Source organism: Sparus aurata, chromosome 3 (genome assembly GCF_900880675.1).
Source record: "Sparus aurata chromosome 3, fSpaAur1.1, whole genome shotgun sequence".
Classification (NCBI taxonomy): Eukaryota; Metazoa; Chordata; class Actinopteri; order Spariformes; family Sparidae; genus Sparus; species Sparus aurata.
Window position 1 is genome coordinate 7,344,105 of NC_044189.1, and position 14,570 is coordinate 7,358,674.

The 14,570-nt window shown below is 42.2% G+C and overlaps 1 protein-coding gene across 1 annotated transcript; it reads left to right on the top strand.

Annotated features, from left to right (window-relative positions):
• Window positions 1-5,638: 5,638 nt before the first annotated feature.
• gdf6b (growth differentiation factor 6b) lies at window positions 5,639-7,985 on the top strand. Its single transcript, XM_030412623.1, has 2 exons — window positions 5,639-6,084; window positions 6,262-7,985. The coding sequence occupies exons 1-2, from the start codon at window positions 5,739-5,741 to the stop codon at window positions 7,158-7,160; spliced, it is 1,245 nt and encodes a 414-aa protein (XP_030268483.1). The 5' UTR covers window positions 5,639-5,738; the 3' UTR covers window positions 7,161-7,985.
• The last annotated feature ends 6,585 nt before the right edge of the window (window positions 7,986-14,570 follow it).

The window sequence follows — 14,570 nt, forward strand, 5'->3', positions numbered from 1 at the left end:
TAAATCTGTGTCTATAATAACCAGAATTGTCGATCTAAATGTGTGTGTTTCCTCACAACGTATGGAACTATTTCGCCAATCAACACCGAGAAAGGATCGAATGTGACCCTTCAGTGTCGTCTGGATCCCGAGGTCAACTTGGTGCATTATGCATCTGTCTGGTACAGAGCTGATCTCTTTAGGTTCGTTCACATCTATCCATACACATGTGATGATGATCTGTACAGAGGCAGGACCACTCTGGTCCATGAAGACCTGAGCAGAGGAGTCCTGACCCTGCAGATCTCCTCAGTCCAGCTGTCTGACGCTGGGCCGTACAGATGTGTGGTCCCAAGTTTGAGGGCAGTTTGCACCATTAACCTCACTGTTGGTAAGTCTCATGAAGCTACTGTTACTGTAAGTTACTGTAGGTGACCACTGGGTGCTTGAAGTAATGAGCTCCCTGTGTTACAGGCGGATTTAATACATGACCAGCTGCTTATAAGTCACTGAAATCATGTTTGTCGTTTTTAACAGGAAAGAGAGAAACACCCAGCACAACCGGACCTCCACTGGACCCTGTGACCGAGCAAGACGACCCGGGTAAATAACTCTGAGTCGTTGGTTTTTAGATTCTGTTGACATTTTCATTTCATGTGAAAAATATATCTGCTCTCTTCTTCTCTGTCTCCTCTGCAGTTAACTCCAACGTCCTTGTCAATGAGGAGAAGGAGAAGAAGGAGGAGGAGGAGAGACCTGCAGGAAACCATTTCCGTAACATCGTCTGAGAGGTGAAGTGATGGAGGGCAGTCTGTCGACGACCATGAGGCACAAAATGATTTTCTAAATGCCAAAAATAACCAAAATGTCAACTTGTATAATCTAAATAATCTGTTTAACTGGAGATGTGTTGTAATGACATTGCTGCAGACTGAATCATCTCAACATCCACTGGATGGACGTTCATGTTTCACCTCAGGATAAATTATAATGGCTGCATCCGAAATTCCATACTAACATGCTACTGAGTATGCTAAAACAATATGTGAGATTTTTTAGTATGTCCGAAACCTTAGTATGCACCTAATAGTACGTAAGGTGCATACTATTTTCGGTAAATATTACAGTATGCAAGCACTGGACACTACGCCGGCATAAATATCCCACAATGCAATGCAGCGGTGACAACAACAACAACACAACGGACAACAGACAACAAGTGCAGCTTGCAGCTTTAATGAACGTTAGCTCCTTAAAGCTCCTGTTTGTAAGATGGTCAAACTGACGCTTTGGGTTTCCCAACTCGTCAGGTACTGACGCTTTAGGATTGTAGGTCGGGTCGGCCACCATCTGAAAGCGTCAGTAGGCTATCTGACGAGTTGGGAAATGCAAAGCGTCAGTTATACCATCTTACAAACAGGAGCTTTAATTAAGTCAGTTAACATTATAACCACAACTGTGTGTTATCACAAGCGAAACCTTATACTTAAGTAAAAGCCAAATAAAACATGTTTTACACAAGTGTTATTGCAGATTGCCGGTAGAGGCGAGGTTGACACAGGTTACCACGGTTACGCATCTCCAATCCAACCGGCAGAAGTGCGTCACTTCTGCACTACGCAGTGCGTCTGAAAAGATGCATACTACTGTTATTCACTTAAAAGTGTGTTGAACAATAGTACACATATTGAGTATGTAGTGTATAGTATGGAATTTCGGTTGCAACCAATAACTTTGGTTTCCCTGTGACTTTTCCTCCATCATCAGGTCAAAGTGTGACTCTGGTTTATGAACAAATACCCGCAAAACTAAAAACATTCCCATCAGCCTCAGATGCACTTTGTGTTCGGTTAGCATGCTAACACATGAAATCACAGTGAACGTTGTACATGTTAAACTGACGTAAACATGTAGCTCAGATCACATCTGTGCCTTAATGCAGCTGAAGACTTGTTGTCCCACATTTTCCGTTACTGAAAGAAAACAATGAAATGCATTTCCGTTCATACAGAACGTTCACAACAAGAGTTTTGGTAAAACTTTGGGCACTTGGTGTGAAGTTCAAAGCATGAGTGCATTTAAGTTCTGTAATGGTGACCAAAAACATAATCATGTTGTTTCTACTGTTTTTGATATTGGTGATCACATGGTGCCTTGACGCAGAATGAGAGCAGCTTTCCATCATTTTAAAACATCAGGAAGCAAACTTTAATCTCAAGTTGGTTCTGAGAAACTGGTTCAGGCTCTCATCTTAAACTGGTCCGACTGCTGCCAACGTCTCTGCTGGACGACCCACATCAGACAATATGAAGGCTCCTGCTCATTTATCAAACTGTAGCTGTTGAGTGTATCTGAGCAGGACTGCTGTGTTTTTGTGTTGGTATTTTCTGCTTTGACTTGAAGCTTTTTATCAGCCTCATCCAGCCGTCTGTGAGCTCAATATCAGCGTCGTGTGTTTAGAAACTGTATTGTATTTTCTTTTCTTTATTCTTGTATCCGTTTACTATCATACTTTATCTTGTTCTGACTGGAGATCAGTATGAACAGCTTGAACTTAGCCCACGTCAGAAAACAAATTTTGTTGTCTTAAACATATTTATATTAACATATATTTATCATTTATTATAAACATATATTTATCCTCATTTTGTTGTTTTGTGTACAATGTTTCAGTGTAAAACACATCAATAAAAGTGTTTTATGTATTTGTCAAGCATCATACCACAGTTGCAATGTTTATTTGTCCCTCTAAAAAGATCTTTCCATGTAGAAAATGTATTTCCGCAGTTTCTGAGATTTCCTCTTACATATAGTGGCTTTAGTTTAACTTTTGCCAAAGGAAAGTGCTGCTGTTTTTTTTGTTTTTTTAATCACAATTCTTTAAAAAATATAATTAGTATAATTAACTCTATGTCAGAGACGATTTAATTGTAGCATGTTTAATATAGAATACACTCTGAACGATGTTACCCCAAATTAAAAGGATTATTTTGGTAAAACAGTGATATTTTCAATGGACCCTGGTACTAAATGTTCGATATGTTGCATTTCTGTGTAACAAAACAACTCTGACATTTCCAGGAAAACTGTTGCTGTGTATCAATTCAGGGACGGTACGGAGTCCCCCCACTTCTTCCAGTATGATCTAAAAATATTGATAATTTTAGCCTTATGTGTTCATACATGTATGTAGTATTCTCTGTGATGTTGTCATAAGAATAGCGTTCCTCCACTTAAATAATCCCCACTACACCAATGATTGTCACCTTGTGATTGTAGGTCATCTTGTCACCTGTCAAGGACAAAGCTTAGCAGCAAAACTTGATATCAAAAGTATCCTAAATGCTACATGTGTTACATGCAGTTTCAAAAGGCCCACCATTATCTGCAATGGTTTCCATATGATGTTTTTTTTTTTACCCTGCGTATTTATCCATGCCACAGGACGACGTTTTGTAAATAGCTGTAAATGTTGAGACCTTAATAATACAAGAAAAAAGGGAATCCCTTGTTGTCCCTGAAAAGTAGCACTTGATGCCGTTTGCTTTTATAGATTGTACTTCCGTTGTAAATACTAAATGGAATAGACAACATGTAACAATAGAACAATATTTTATTTCATGAATCATACAAAATGAACAATTATGAACAAGTAAGTTAAAAAGAACTTAGAAATGAACGACAAAGTGTGACTTTCTTGCCTTTGTATTATATTTTGAATTGACAAAAACATTGTTCGTCTCTCTTCATTCACCCCCATAGAAAGGTTTTCTGAAATAAGGGACAGCAAACTAGCTTTCAAGGTCGTGTCGGTCGGACAGTCTGTTACACAGGTCCCTCACTCAACTGAATAAAGATAAATGTCCCACGAAGCTACGTTACATGAGCATTACATTGTTTCTATAAGTTCAAAATGTTCATAAAGTAAAACCACAAGCCACACACACACACTTTTTCCTTTGCGGTGATCACATTAAAAACATGTACATTGATATTCAAAGTTCAGAGAGCAAATTTAGGCTTGGATGGAATTTACTGAAATCAAACAGGTGACGTGAGAGCGGAAAAAAAGCATTCAGAGAAAAATCTGACAATTACTGGTGTAAGCTGACGACGAGCCCGTAAACTATCTGGACTAAAATGCCTTTTGGATTTATTTCAGGTGCCGTTTTCTATTTTGTATTAATTAATGCTCGGTTTAAAACAAGATTAAGAGATCTAAAGGTTGAGATCTAAAAACTAAAAGTAAACCAAAACTAAATTCAAATTTTAAACTCTAAATCCCTTTTTTATCTGAACTATTTATTGATGGATTAATATTTTCATTTAAAAAATCCTTTTTATACACATTAAATCAATCAAATAATGAGACTGAAAACTTTTTAATTAAGTCTATCTTAGATTAGTAAATCATTTTTATTAATGCTGATATTTATTGTACAATTAGAAATGCTTTATTACTATTTTCCATGACACTTGTGGTCTGTCTGAGTGAGATAGAAGGACAAAACCCGCAGTCTTACTCATTAACTTCAAAATACTTATTGAAAACAAAGATGGGGAACATTAATATTTGACAGGAGTTTCTGCCTTGATAAATGAAAGAATGTTTGTGAGCCTGCTTAACTTAAGAAAATACCTCCTGCTCGTATAAAACACTGACAAAGTTCAGCAGTATATGAATCCTGGACTACTTATGGAAACACTTTTTTTTTTCCTCACGTCGTCCTTTACTTTGAAATCCGGACGAATACCTTCCTGATACCTGGCTGGCTTGAGCGCAGTGAAAGTTTCGCCCAGTCAGGATTGTAAATAGTACATCGTTTTTTTCACGCTGGTGGCTTGCATGTATTTGCTCCATCTCCTTCCTCGTCCATCATCTCTCCTCCCATTTCAAATGAAGACGCTAAAACTTCCTGGAGCATTGGATGGAGGCGCGCGCACGATGCACCTCATCACGTGATTGGATGTCTGACGTAAACTATAAACATGTTTGATGGGAACCTTTCTAGACTACAGAAGCAAGGAACCCAAATTAAGGTTTTACATTTTCCCTCCAAAAACGTGACAAATTGTGTCCCGGGAGAGATAAATATTTTCCCGGGACAGCTGAGTTTGTTTCACAGAATGTGCGCATCATTGTTGTGCGTATACATTGCAGGAAAACATGTAATAATAGTCTCATGCTGAGTGAGGACTCTGTCCATGGTGCTGAAGGAAGCTGATTGGCGGAACATCTGTCTCCTCTTCCTGCAGCAGTGTTATATGTTGTGTCGTCACTAGAGGGCGGAAGACTCCGTGATAAATCCTGCTGCACAGAGGAGCCGCTGTACAGACATTTAAAGTCAAGAGAAACTTCTCACACTGACACAGAAAACTCAGAATAAGTGCAATTTTGTTTTTGCACGAGCATTTTTTAGTATTAGGTGAGTTTCTGCACATGCACGACGAGCGTGTTTCTCAGCGCACATCTGCCTTCCCGGGAGGAGGGGAGAGGAGAGGAGAGGAGGGGAGGGGAGGGAGGCCGACAGAGGAACAATTAGTTTTACAGCCTTAATTTGCGCCCTCCATTTAGCCCCGACGTTAACAGCACAATGTGGGCGTGTTCTCGGCCGCCTTCTTTAACTTTTGCGCCGCCTGTCCTCCCGGAGCTGTGCGCACTTTGCGGAGCTGCCACTTGCTGCAGAGTGGATGCAGAGTTCAGCTCCGGCTTCGCCCCGTGGTCCCCCCACCAGCACCGGCAGCTCAGAGGCCAGAGGATGGATCTCTATCACTTCGCTCTCCTCTGCGGGGCTCTGGTGTCTCTCTTGGAAGTCCCCTCTTCTCACACTCTTGCCATTTTGCCTCCGACTGCGCAGAAAAGCGGCAAGGTGACGAGGATCTTCGACGGGCAGGAAGCCTCCAAGTATTTCAAGGAGCTTTACGCGCCGCCGTCCGTCGACAGGAGCAGCAAAGCGGCGAATAAAGAGTCTGTGGAGCCTCATGACTACATGCTGTCCATCTACAAGACCTTCTCCACGGCGGAGCGGCTGGGACTCAACGCCAGCTTCTTCCGCTCCTCAAAAGCTGCAAACACCATTGCAAGTTTTGTGGATGTTGGACAAGGTATGTGGATCTTTATTGTACGGATGTATTGTGTGTGTGTGTGTGTGTGTGTGTGTGTGTGTGTGTGTGTGTGTGTGTGTGCAGACAGTAGGAGGAGTGGGATTTTTCCCTGTCAGCTTCCACATCATCTCCGTGAGAATGCAGATCTGACCCGTCCCGTCTTAATGCTTTCCACAGATGACCTCCCACTCTCCCCTCTGAGGAGACAGCAGTATCTGTTCGACGTCTCAACCCTCTCCCAGAAAGCGGAGGTGCTGGGGGCCGAGCTCAGGATTTACACCAAAGTGTCTGGGAATTTCAGGATATCGGAAACAGAGCCCGTCGACGTCCAGCTCCTCTCGTGCCACGACCGGCAGCTGCTCGACTCCAAGACACTGGACCTGCAGGACTCCCAGAGGCCGAAGTGGGAGGTGTTGGACGTGTGGGAAATATTCAAAGAGCAGCAGCAGCAGCAGCAGCACCAGGGGAAGCACTTCTGCCTGGAGCTCAGGGCCATGCTGGACAACCCAGAGAGGGAGCTGGACCTGCACCTGCTGGGCCTGCACCGGCACGGCAGGCCTCAGCAGAAGAAGGCCATCTTGGTGGTGTTCACCAGGTCGAAGAAGAGGCAGACGCTCTTCAGCGAGAGGAGAGATGGGAAGGCGCTGCTGGGGCTGGAGAGGAAGGCCAAAGAGAGGGGCCCCGGCACCAAAGCCAGCAGGAGAAGGAGGACGGCGGCGTCCAAGACTCGCCACGGGAAGAGACACGGCAAGAAGTCCAAGTCCAGGTGCAGCAAGAAGCCGCTGCACGTCAACTTCAGAGACCTGGGCTGGGACGACTGGATCATCGCCCCGCTGGATTACGAAGCGTACCACTGCGAGGGGGTGTGTGACTTCCCCCTGCGCTCCCACCTGGAGCCCACCAACCACGCCATCATCCAGACTCTGATGAATTCCATGAACCCCAGCAACATGCCGCCCAGCTGCTGCGCCCCGTCCAAACTCAGCCCCATCAGCATCCTGTACATCGACTCAGGAAACAATGTGGTGTACAAACAGTACGAGGACATGGTGGTGGAGTCCTGCGGCTGTAGGTAGTGGGGCCCGCACACTTCGACCACATCGTTCAGCAAGACTCGAGCGGTATTGCAAGGCCGTGTGGCGGCAAAGCTGCACACGAAATAAGGAAAACTTGCTTGATGCGTTCGGCGAGATGAAGACTAAAAACATTTGATAATGCATTTCCTCACCATGCACCCGACAAGGTCATGTTTAATACCTCAGACTTTTGTTTTTTGCGTATTTTGTCCTGTGTGTTCCTGTCTTCACAAAACCTCTCCGACCACTTCAACACCACGACGACGGCAATGACAAGAAGATTTTGGCAAAATGTCCGCTTATTTCTTCTCAGAGAGTTTAGATGACAAGATGGAAACCAGTCTATTTGTAGTCTGTGATGGATATGAAGCTACACGAGTCAAAGGCGACACACACACCACTTGCTTTCTTTATGGATCCACAAATCAAATCCCCCCCAAAAGTCAACTCCAATGAGAAGAAGAGGTCAAAAAGCCCTTTTCCTAAGACAGAGACTAGTCTACAAAAGGTCTTTGAGACCGAAACATTGACCTTTTTTAATAAATCAGTGCAGACGTGAAAAGAACCTGTGCAAGACTCACTCTTTTTCATTGAAATACGAGGCTACAGCCAGCAGCCGTTAGCTTAGCCTCACATAAAGACTGGACACAGGTTGAAACAGCGAGCCACGACTTTGTTTCAAAGGTAGCATACCTGTTGTTTTGTCACTTTGGTTTTCAAACACACCACAAGGTGATGATATAGCCAGGCGAGCTGTTTCTCCCTGTTTCCAGTCGTTATGCTATGCTAACCCTGCTGGAAAAACCAACATAGACCAGCACCAAAACCAGCACCAAAACACAACATATGCTGGTCTTGCTGGTGTCACCAGCAAGACCAGCATATGTTGTGTTCTGGTGCTGGTTTTGGTGCTACCCGCCTCCTGACTGTAGCTTTTGCTTCACCGCAAAAACACCAGAGTGATATTGATCTCATCTAACTCTCAGGAAGAAAGCACATCATTTAAAAAAAAAATGTAGAACTACTCCTTTAAAAGAGACACATTAATTATCAGTAGTTGAAGGAAAATGAATCTGCTCTTATAGAATTGCTGCCAGCGCAGAAACAAAATGATTGGAGCCACTTTTTATCATTTTGCTGGATACTGTTCACTGACTCGTTGGACACCAGCACTACAACACTACAACCACAAAATGTTACAATTATATGAGATTTTATTTTCATTGTTGTAAATCGGACAGTTATTTTCTGGATTCAGTCGACTCGTTAGGTCTGTGAAATATCAGAAAGATTGTGAGAAAGTGACGTCCTCAGTCAGTTCAAAACCCAAAGACTCTTCACTTACTGTTTAAAATAACAAAGAAAAGCTCTTTGACATTTGTGCTTGAAGAAAATAATCAGCAAATCATTACAGCTCTGTGAAACATCGGATGAGACTCTACAGGGCTGCAGACTAACAATTCACAGTTTACACTTGTGCCCCAGATTCTCTTTTCATTTAGGTGCACCAGCACATTATTCAACTGCACCCAGTAACACATTTAAATTTATCATCTTTTGAAATTAAGCACTGTAAAATCTTAGGAAGTGACTTTAATTTGAAAAATCGAGGAAACTGATTACATCAAAAATTACCAAGAAATTCAACTAGTAATTTTATTTTTTGTTAAAACTTTTTAGCACATACAACAAGTCCACTGTAGTTGATTTTTGACTTTTAAGTTAAGTCAACTTTTAAATTGACAGTGTTTCAACTGGTATAATAGTACAAATACATGTTTTCTTCATTTGATTATTGCACATGCAACAAGAAATTGTGATAACCTCAGTTGTTTAAAAGGATAACATTTTAAATAAAGGAATTAATATCTCAATTTCACTGATGCTGATGAGATGAACTCCTTAGATATTGATATTTGGTATTTCTGGTACTAGAATCGAGGCAATGCGGTCGGTGCCATAAAAGCATCTTTTCGGTCATTGCAGTCGTTTTCAAAAGAACGCTCTGTAGTTAAAACAGTCCAGGCACAATTTAAAGCATTGTTTACTGCGTCGTTTACTACCGTTAACTGAGGCCTTAAAAGTAGGAAGACGCTCTCTTGTCAAAGCAGTCGGGCAGTCCAGCAGCGCAATTGTGCTAAAAAGCTGATTCTAATGATCAGAAATAATCAATCTCAATAATCAATTTCATCACACCTGCAGTTTAGAAAAAATCCTGAATGATAAACTTCAGGTGAACATTATTTTTCAGTGACATCTCTGTCGGGACTAAAAGCAGATCTTCAGCACTTGTCATGGCCGATGATGACTCAGGGAACGTCCTCGAGTGCTGCATGTCAAACCAACCGCCGTCACTACATTCCCGTCTCAAACCAGCGCAGGGTTTCTCACCATTTTTACTTTCTTTTTGTTGTCGGGGAGTTACATAATTTTGTCTGCGATGCACTGATGTTCAAAGGTACCATGTGTAAATATTTGAACTAATAATTTATGTTGTACGAATAAGTTATTTCATTTTTATCGTCCGCTTTGTTCTGTTACAACTTCCAGACGGCGTGAGTCACACATCTGGACGTTTTAAGGGTTCAAATAAACACATGTGGGTAATGTTGTGGTAATGAAAGGTGACAGCCGTGTTCTGGACTGTGAAGTACTGTACGCTCATCAGTGTTTGTGTTGTGTATATAAATAGTCAAATAATTATTCACCAAAGAGAAAAGCATTGTTTCTGACTGGTGATCTCTACTGTTAGCACATTTTAGCCTCTTATATTTTGTATTTTGCATTTATTTACAGGAATGTGAAAAATAATATATTGTACTGACTTTCATGGATCATCCGGCGTCTTAATCCGAACCCAATGTCTCTGCCCGCCTGTATCCCACCATGTGACACATTGTTACTGCAGAAAATGAATTGAGGATGTATTTTTACAGAGTGAAATAATCAGTTAAGTTGTTTAACCGAATGAATCTATTCTTATAAACTGTGTGAACTGTAAGATATGTAGAGTCACAGGCAAATTAAAATGTCTTGAACTTCAAATTGTTTCTTGTTAAAGTGTGTAATTTGATAATACTTATGATGCATGATCATTTTAATGCAAAATACTAGCAGTAAATACTACTATTAGCTATGTTGCTTCTTAATTCTACCTTTTTTATGTAGTATTTTGTATTTTATTATAATGTCATGCTAATGATTTCACGCTTTCTCGTCTTCGGAATCAGAAATTCCTTTATTAGTCCCGCAAACGGGGTAATTTGTGCGTCACAGCAGCCGAAGACAGTTCAATATAACAATAAACAGTAATAATAGTAAATATATATATATATATATATATAAAACAAAGGAAATAAGAAGAGCTACAGCAGAAATAGAAATATAATCATATATACACATAATATGTACAAATATAATATAATAATAACCCTAACCCTATATGTAATTATAATCAGTGTGGGCAGTGTATTGTTATTAATAAATGATAAATATGGGTATGCTGACCAGTTTTAATCAATCAACTAATGCTTCTATTAGGTCCAATTAGTCAAAATATTTGGTTAACTGTATCTTAAAATAATCCGAGCAACCAATCAAATACCTTAGTTAAGATTTCTTTGACCTACTTGAACAAAATATAATAACATACAAAACAACATACAAAAAAAGACAGACAGACAAACTATAAGACAGATGTCACATTACAAATTAATTAATTGTAAAACACACGCTGAAAATGAATGTTATAATCAATTAGACTTGGTCGTGAGGAGTCTTCATCTCAGAGGAAGCAGCTTAAAAATTTTGGGAAATATTCTTATTTGCTTGATCTTGAGTGATTTAGATGTGAAGATTGAACCCACCCTCATATTTGTCCATTAAATTATGAAGATACAACAAGTAGCGAGCCATCCCAGCTCAGCCCAGTGACTGCAAACAGGGGTAAACATCGAGCCTGGCATTTCCAACTTTAACAAAAACCACGTAGCAGCTCTTTAGTTCTCTACTTCATCTGGAACGTCTTGTTTTTTAATTTGCACAAAAAGTGTCATCACCAGCAGACTCCAGGAAGTTTCTGCTCCCGGCCAAAACAAAACCGTTTAGCAGAAATATCTCCACATTTTGTTTTTCCACTTGTTGATTTGATAAACAAGATACAACATGTGCAGTAGTGAGCTTTACAGGTGCTGGTGGGTGGATTTTTTTTTACGACCGACGCTGCTGGCCTCGTATTTATTGTGCAGACGTGAGAGTGGAGTTGATCTTCCCGTATAATCCTCAGCAAGAATGTAAAAGCACATATTTCCTAAAAAAAAATCAAAATATTCCTGCAAGTGGTGGAAAATATCTGGATGCCAGACAGAAGTGTGGACAGCTGCTCGCTAAAGCCTCTCTCACACGTAATTCCTCTCTGGCACGAGAAGAAGTGTGCAAAAACGTCGGGAGAAGCTTCTTTTTATTTAGACGGAGGGCGAGGAGCTGTTTTTTGTCCAGTGCCAAAGTTCCTGTGATGGATTTCATATTCAGCAAGATTTAAAGACAATGTTTTGGCCCAACAGCTCATCCTCATCAGAGAAACAAACACACAGCTCGACTGTGAAAGCAGGTTATTACCACCCATTTTTACATTTCTTGATATTCAGTGACCTCTAGTGGCCATAGTTACTTTCACGTCAGTAAAAGGAGGAAGTCAGGAGAAGAAGTATAAAAGTCTGTACAGGGAGGAGGTCAGGCATGGACGGTTGGGTCAACAAACAGCGGTGTCCTGGGTGAAAGTGAAAGTCAACGGTGAGTTCTTTTAAAGCTCCTGTTTGTAAGATGGTCAAACTGACGCTTTGGGTTTCCCAACTCGTCAGATACTGACGCTTTAGGATTGTAGGTCGGGTCGGCCACCACCTGAAAGCGTCAGTATCTGACGAGTTGGGAAACCCAAAGCGTCAGTTTTACCATCTTACAAACAGGAGCTTTAACGAGCAAAGTGACCACACATAGATTACGTCAATGAAGTTACGCACTGGATGTGACATAGATACATTAATAACTGAGTAATCTTGTGCCAAAAACTTGACCAAACACAGCGTCTGATGAAGGTCTGGTATGCCTGTCGTTGGTACGCTGCAGCGGTCATGTTGCTTTGGGAACGGTGATAAATGTGGTTTCAGTGACTGGAAATCGACCTATTCGGTGTTTAGGTTTGAGGATGTGTTGGACGCTGTACTAGCTTTTTTCCCTGATATGTTCCAAGGTCTTAAGGTTGGATAGTGGTGGTACAGATTTCACTGAATATCGATCTCTGGTCCCATTCACACGTGTTTCTAAAGATTTTAGGCATCAACTACATGTGTGAAAGCAAAGGACCGCAGTTCTAGACTACATTTCAACATTTGCGTTAAGCGTGAGACAAGAGGATTCTTTTAGGGAGAACTCGAGACAGTTTCTAACCATGTTTGTGACGACAAAAGCTCGTATTCTCGCCCCGAACATGATGTTTTCCTAACCCCGACCGAGGGGATCGCGTCTAACCCGACCGTCAAACTGAAAACAGAGCCGAAAGAAAAGTAAAGTTTGAACAGATCCATGTTTTTTATTGGGTTGTTACTTGTTCCTCTGTGGTGTAAAAGCTGACGACCAGGGTGAGTGACAGTTTGCAGGGTGAAAACAGGGTCAGCAGACAAGCGGAGAGCGCGCCATCTTCCTCTGGGTGGGCTGCGATTCTGTGTGTGCTGGAGGTCGCGGGGAGGCAATATGTGACAAACAAATTGGTGGGCAGATGTAGTGACTGCCCCCCTCCTTCCCTTTAGTCTAGAGCCACACTGGATCCCCCTGGCCCTCAGACAATGGCGGTGGAGGATCTCAACATCAGATTAAGCCTGGCTTTTCCTCAAAGGTCAAAGGTCAAGTGGGGCATTGTCTCCGGGGGCTGCGGACATTAAACAACGTACACGTCCCCTTAGAAAAAGGGCGGCAATCAAGAGGGGAGGGAGGAGGGCGAGGGGCAGGAATGTGTGCGATGCTCTGTCAGGGCCTCGCCGTCGCTCCCCAAACAACAAGGTGAGATATAAAAAAGGGGCGTTTTGAAGCAGCTGCCCCGAACAGCCAGCCAGGGACAAAAGACTGGAATGCACCGTCTCTATAGTGGCGTACGGAGGCGTTTCTGCGCTGTGTCTCGCTGTGGCAGATTTGCAGCAAGACGGGGCAAAAAAATATTTGCCGGGGAAACAAAGCCGGGTGTAAATCGAGAGCAGGATTGAACAGTTGCTATCAGAGCTGCAGGGGGAATAACGAGGAGCTGGTGTTTTTTTCCGTGTCCTCGCTGTGATGTTAAATGTTTCACACATGTCCGGAGTGCAGTCAAGAGGAAGAGAAAGCTAAGACGGGATAAGGAATGAGCGCAGAGATCTGGAACGAGATATCTGCCGGAGCACAGAAACATGTGTCCGAGGAGTCTCAGACAGTCGCAGCGAGAAGACAAATAAGTGGAGGGTTCGGGGCGACATAATTCCGGCCACTTGTCTTCTTTGTTTGCGTCTAGTTGAGGGCAAAAGTGATGCGTTGCCATCTTGACCCCTGTGTTTGCTCTGGTAAACGCAGCCTGTCAGAGGCTTTAAAGGTGGGAATCCTCTGTGTGGAGTCAGATGGCAGCAGAGTGACACGCAGAGGAAGTGACCCGTTACTCCTTCTGTTTGTTCAGCAAACTCAAGTGACTTTGTGTTTGAAGTGTTTCCCTGCAGGGTTTCACTCTCTGCAGGTTTTTCCTCAGCAAACTTTGATTTGGTTCAAGATTAAAGTCTTTATCGTCATCGTGCAAAACAACGGAACAGCGAAGAAAACCAGCGCTATCTCATACAACGTCTTTTAACGAATCCTTTGTGGAGTTTTTAATGTTCACCTTTATTTTCCCTCTGGAGATTAATTCAAGTCAAGTCAAGTTTCTTTATGAAGCACATTTCATGCGACAGGTGTAGACTGGATAAGCTTGGCAAATAAAAAAAAAGAAGTAAACACCATACATGACAAAATCACATACGATAACAACATATAAGATAGAAGCATGACATAAACATGAAGGCTGATCTTATCTGCATCATGTGTTGATGTGAGAGGTGAAGATCCTGAAACCTGCACAATAAAAACCTGTTTTATACTAAACAATAACACATGAAATATAGTTACTGACTCCTCTTTAATCTGTTACTTTCATTTTTCACAACATTTGCACTCAGACGTGATTGAAATTCAGGAGAAGCTCTGATCTTCCTGCAGACTCAGAGGAGGGATTACACAGCTGAGTGAGGAGCAGAGTGATGGAGGAGGAGGAGGAGAACGAGGAGGAGGAGGAGGAGGAGGAGGTCAGCGCCGCTCTCAGTGTGTCTGTCCTCTGAGGGTCATCGCTGCTGACAAACGGCG